The sequence below is a fragment of the Carlito syrichta genome, unplaced genomic scaffold (genome assembly GCF_000164805.1).
Source record: "Carlito syrichta isolate Samal-C Ts95f unplaced genomic scaffold, Tarsius_syrichta-2.0.1 Scaffold308004, whole genome shotgun sequence".
NCBI lineage: Eukaryota > Metazoa > Chordata > Mammalia > Primates > Tarsiidae > Carlito > Carlito syrichta.
In genome coordinates, this window is record NW_007252100.1 from 202,382 (window position 1) to 208,648 (window position 6,267).

Below are 6,267 nucleotides of genomic sequence, written 5' to 3' on the forward strand. Positions count from 1 at the left end.
GGGCAACAGAGTGAGACTCCAACTCAAAAAAAAAAAAAAAATTGTTAGTGCTTTTCTTTTTTAAGAGACAGGGTCACACTCTGTAGCTCTGGCTGGTGTGCGGTGGAGTGATCACAGCTCACTACAGCCTCAAACTTCTGAGCTCAAGTGATCTTCCCACCTCAGCCTCTCAGGGAGCTGAGACTACAGACATGTGCCACCACGCCTGACAGGGTCAGTATTTTGCCCAGGCTGGTCTTAAACTCCTGGGCTCAAGCAATCCTCTCCAACTGCTGGAATGATAGGCATCAGCCCCCAAGCCCAACCTGCTAGTGCATTTTGAAAATAATAAATCGGTATTACTTTGATAATACAAAAAAATCACAAAAATCATCTGCCAACTGTTTAAAATGTTTCCAAAAAACAGGCAAGCATGATTCCTTAAACGCGAGCGCCCCTTCGCCAGCCTCACTGACCAGCACTTCCACCCACGTTACCTCACGTGCTGGGGCCTGAGGTCAGGCTTTCCTCCCGCAGTTGGCCCACACCCTGGACCCCAAGTCAAGTGCTGCTGGCAGCATCCCCTCCCTAACACTGCAGATCAGGCTTTCAGACCACGAGAACCAGGCACTGAGTCCGCAGTCAGCACAAGAAGCACACAGGGCTGGCATTCTTCTGGACACCGATATCCACCCCCTCTCTCCAGACAAGGAATGGTCGTGGCTAGGCCACATTCCTTTGACATCAGCAGAAGGGTGGAGGCAAAAAGAAAAGCAGCACATACCTCTGTTGGATGCAAGAATGACTCTCATCCAGTAGAAGGGATCTGCAGAGTCTGACGACATGATTCCAAAGAGTGGAATCTAAAAGAGTATACAAAATGGTTTGAAAAAATGCATTTTGGAAATCAAGTTTGCACCTCACTTGTTTTTTTCAGTCAGTCTCACTCTGTCACCCAGGCTGGAATACAGTGGCATGCTCACAGCTACCACAGCCTTGACCTGCTAGGCTCGGGTTATTCTTCTGCCTCAGCCTCCAGAGTAGCTGGGAATACAGGTGTGCACCACCATATGCAGCTAATTTTTTTTTTGGTCTCGAACTCCGGGGATCAAGCTAGACTCTCGCCTCAGCCTCCCAAAGTGCTGGGATTACAGGTGTGAGCCACTGCACCCGGCCTTGCACTTAATTGATAATATATTCAATGTTTGCAATACTTAAGAAAAAAAAGCTATTTCTGTTTTGTTACACAACAAAAACAAGCATATATTTAGGGTAAAGTCCTTTAATAAAAATAAAAACAACAAAAATCATTACTTGGCCAGGCTCGGTGACTCAGCCTATAAACCCAGCACTTTGGGAGGCCGAAGCAAGTGGATTGCCTGAGTCTGTGGGTTCGAGACCAGCCCGGGCAACTTGTCAAGACCTCATCTCTACAATAAATCAAAAAATTAGTTGGGCATGGTAGTGCATGCCTGTAGTTCCGGCTACTTGGAAGGTTGAGGCAGAACAATCGCCGGAGCACAGCAGGTTGAGGCTGGGATGGCTGTGAGCATGCCACTGCACTCCAGCCTGGGCGACAGAGTGAGACTCCAACTCAAAAAAAAAAAATCATTACTTTGTGCATTCAACTAGCAAACAGTATTATCAGAATAGAGCACTGTTCTACAAGAATGTGAATATTCTTCACACTATTAAACTATACAGCTAAAATGACTATGATGATAAATTTTACATATTTTTACAAGAAAAAAAACTCCCATCAGTAGATTGCAAGATATGGCATCTGCTTAGTTATGGAATAATTTTACAAAGCTGTACGTACTAAACATGGCCAAGGTCACACTAGTTAATGTAAGACTGAAGATGATATATACAGTGGAATATTATAAAGCCCCTAAAAATGGTGCTTATAAACTTATAATAACATGAGGAAGTGCTTATATTATAATACAAAGTATAAAATAACAGGTCTCACCAGGTGATTTTGCCCCTCACAGGACATTTGGCAACGCCTGGAGACATTGGTGGGAGCAGTGGCTACGTGAAGATAAAAGAGACTCTATCTTGGATGCTAGTCTGCCAAGCTGCCTTCTGCCTAGCCTGGCCCTAGGAATGCCCCCATCTGCTACCTGATTCACCGTCCTTAGTGTAAGAACATGTGCTCACTATAAATCCTGAGCTTAGCGCCAACAACCCTGAGGTCATCACACAGGGACAGGCTCTGAGACCCACAGCACTGCGGCCTGTTCTGCCTTTCACTATCCCGCACGGAGCATGCACCCCTGTCCCGTGGGGCAAGCCCGGAGTCTGGGGGAGCAGGGCGGAGACCCCCCTCTCACTGCCGTCTCAGACTCTGCTTCTGTCCACACTCCATATATTGCCCACACATCTCCCTCCAGCGGCAAACTGGATCGGCGTGCCTCATTTTTTGGTTTCTCGGCTCTTTGGTGTTTGGGCTTACTTTACTTGACTGACCCATTGCTTTCACAGAACGGGGGTGCTACTGACATCTAGTGGGTAGAAGCAGCCCTGCTGCCAAATATCCTACAGTGCGCAGGACAGTGCCCATGGCGAGAAGCCATCCTGCCTAAAGTCCAACAGTGCCACCGCTGAGAAATCTGAGTATTTTTTAAAAGGTTCAAAACTGTATGAAGATCAATACTCTAAAAATATGTATAGAAAATAAAACTCAGCTGGGCTCGGTGGCTCAGCCTGTAATCCTGTGCTTTGGGAGGCTGAGGTGAGTGGATTGCCTGAGCCCGTGGGTTCGAGATCCGCCTGGGCAACTTGGTGAGACCTCATCTCTACAATAAATCAAAAAATTAGTTGAGCGTGGTAGCGCGCACCTGTAATTCCAGCTACTTGGAAAGGCTGAGGCGGAAGGATCGCCGGAGCCCCAGCAGGTCGAGGCTGCAGTGGCCAGGAGCGGCCACTCCACTCCAGTCTAGGCGACAGAGTGAGACTCCAATTCAAAAAAAAAGAAAGAAAGAACAGAAAACTCAGCCAGGCACAGTGGCTCAAACCTGTAATCCCAGCACTTTGGGAGGCCAAGGCAGGAAGATTGCCTGAGCCCAGGAGTTCAAGACCAGCCTAGGCATCATAGCGAGACCTTGTCTCTACAAAAATTTTAAAAAGTTAGCCGGTAGCACGTGCCTGTAGTCCCAGTATTCAGGAGGCTGAGGCAGGAGGATCACCAGGGCCCAGGAGGTTGAAGCTGAAGTGAGCCATGATTATGCCATTGTACTCCAGACTGAGCAGTAGAGTGAGACTTTGTCTCAAAAAAACTCCCACAAAACTAGGTATCTTTTTCTTTTTTATTCTTTTAAAAGTTTATTAAATTTCCTATAATGAAGACATTAATTTTTAATCAGGAAAAACAACCCACCTTAACTTCAGATTGCTTCCTATTACATGACTCATGTTTACAACACAGCACCTGGTCTTACCCTCTCTCAAGCACCAAGAGATCAAACACGAAGGAAAGTGTATTACCAGTTTCAAAAACCCTACGTAAACATGCTTTTCTTAATGTTTTAAAAGATGCTGCCAGCAAATTTAAACAAGCCTAAATGTCTTTAGATGCCTGAATGTACTGGCTGCACAACAAAACTGGTGTTGCAGGTAGCATGGCTGTGCGATGTGCAGCCTGCAGCTGTAGACACTCTTCAGTTAGTAGGGGAGGGGGAGGAGGGAAGTTACTGTTCCAGGAACAATTGACACTACAGACAGCCCACATCAAAAGAGTCCCTAAGGGGGAAAGAGGTCGTTGGCCCAATTTCCCTCCTTAACATAGGAGACAGTCAGTATCTCCACAGTTAGCTGCTCCATGGAAGCCCTACAAGAAAAGTCGGCCAACCTCCCTAAGCGATGGTGCACCCTCCTTTTCCACAGTCAAAAGGATTATTAAAAATTGGTTTCTAGCTGGGTGCGGTGGCGCATGCCTGTAATTCCAGCACGTTGGTAGGCGGAGGCGAGGGGATTGCCTGAGTCCACGGGTTCGAGACCAGCCTGGGCAACCTGGCAAGACCTCGCCTCTACAGTAAGTCAAAAAATTAGCCAAGCATGGTGGCGTATGCTTGTGGTTCCAGCTACTTGGAAGGCTGAGGCGGAAGGATCACAGGAGCCTAGCAGGTCGAAGCTGTGGTGGCTATGAGCATGCTGCTGCACTCCAGCCTGAGTGACAGAGTGAGACTCCAACTCCAAAAAAAAAATTGGTTTCTAATTGTATGTCTCTTAGTACATTCCTTAGTACAGGATCACATGCAACAATAGCTGGGCAGTAACAGGAGCTATCTTCCCTGAATCTGTCCCAGCTGCAGAGTTCTAAGCTGGGCCCATATTACATACAATAATCAGTTTCAACTCATTAAAGAAATATAAGCAGGAGGCAATAGCCTGGGGTTGTGTCTGTGCCCAGAATGCGCACAAAAACAAACTGAAATGGAGCTCTGAGGTTATTCCTTGTGACTAAGTCTGAATCAAGCTTCAACCAGTCACAGATAGAGACCATCCACTTGATTGTATAGTGTACCACCCACTGGAACCAAATAAGGCAAAGCCTAGCTGCAGCCGAAAAGCAGTTTCTTCACATCAGCCTGCAAAAGCTCCTGCTCAGCCCGGGAGCAGGGATCTCGGAACCTCTTCCAATGTTGAGTGCTGTCCGATTCATGAATCCTTTAATGCTCAGATAAACCCTGTTAAGTCCGTTTTGTCTACAGTACAGTACAGTACTCAGAGAAACAAAGACTCCATGCTCCAATGGAACCTTAAGTGATCTGATGGAGGAACAGAAAATTCGAGCTAGGGATTTGCACAGGCAGTGGGAACAGAAAACCAACAGGGTATCCTGGGTTAAGATGGCAAGCTGCAATTACATAACAGAGCTGTCCTCCTGTGGCACATAAGAGAACCCACATTAAAAAAAAAACGTAAAATAGTAAAAGCTAACAAGAATGAATAAACCTAAGGGAAAAGAAAAAAATCTGTAAAGCAGCCAAAGAAGAAAAGGGTGATACACTTGATGCCTGGTGGTCCAGGTAAAAACTCCAGCCGATGGAGGAGAAGAGAGATTTGGCCAAGTTGCTCCTGCCTGGGCAACGAGGAGGGCGGAAGCCTCGCAATTCCCAGCCACACGCCAGGGCTGGAGGCAGGAATGCACAGACGTCCTGACCTTGTTCCCTCTGAGAAGTAACAGATGAGAGAAAGAGCAGGGGCTGAGCCCTTGACAGAGGTGAAGTGCAATGGGCCACACTGGACCGGGAACTGGGAAGGCGCTGTAGCCTGGACTGGAGTCCAGTCCCTCCTGGGTTGGCTGGTGAGAAGCCTCTCAAGACAGCTCCACAAATCTGAGAAGTATGCATATTTCATAAGGTGAAAGGGAATAATTCAAATGTTTCTGGCATAAAGACAAATATTTAAGGTGATGGATATCCCAAGTTCCCTGATTTGATCTTTATACATTATATGAATGTATTAATTATCAGATATACCCAAAAAATATGTACATCTATTATGTATAAGTGAAATAAAATAATTTTTTAAAAGAGTAAGCAGAGCCTAGACAGCATGACCGTACTTATCTCAGTTTACCTCACCTCCCACCCCTACCCAAGAAAAATGGCCAGAACCTGTTTGAGATTCAGGGGAAAGAATGCAAAATCGCTCACACTGGGTAGATCTGGCTGAGCATAAGACAGGCAAAGAGAGTTTGGCAACTACATCGACATATTATGGAGAAGAGATCAAGTGAACTAAAGTGCATAAATTAATTCACTGCATGAAACAGTCAAGAGAAATGTAATTTTTTTTTTTTTTGAGTTGGAGTCTCACTCTGTTGCCCAGACTGGAGTGCAGTGGCCGCTTCCGGTCACTGCAGCCTCGACCTGCTGGGCTCAGGCGATCCTTCCACCTCAGCCAATCCTTCCGCCTCAGCCTTCCGAGTGGCCGGAATTACAGGTGCGCACTACCACGCCCAGCTAATTTTTTATTTATTGTAGAGATAAGGTCTTGCTGCCCAGGCGGGTCTCGAACCCGCAGGCTCAGGCAATCCACTCACCTCAGCCTCCCAAAGGTGCAGGATTACAGGCTGAGCCACCGAGCCCGGCTTGGGAAATGCCATTTTTTTATGCCTTCTTGGATTCTTGGATTGTGGCTTCAAAGCCTAAAATATTTACTATCCTAACCTTTTTCAGAAAAAAAAAGTTCACTGACCCCAGATTAGAAGATTTGATATGAGCCGGGCTCGTTGGCTCAGCCTGTAATCCTGTGCCTTTGGGAGGCTGAGGTGAG

The 6,267-nt window shown here is 46.6% G+C and overlaps 1 protein-coding gene across 4 annotated transcripts in view; it reads right to left on the reverse strand.

Moving 5' to 3' along the window:
* SEC61A2 (Sec61 translocon alpha 2 subunit) overlaps positions 1-6,267 on the reverse strand; it is a 35,820-nt gene that overhangs the window by 22,364 nt on the left and 7,189 nt on the right. For all 4 annotated transcript variants that reach the window (XM_021715896.1, XM_008064762.1, XM_021715895.1 and 1 more), the window contains one exon: positions 764-842. In XM_021715896.1, coding sequence (XP_021571571.1) covers positions 764-842 — 79 coding nt within the window. The remainder of the gene's footprint in view (positions 1-763; positions 843-6,267) is intronic.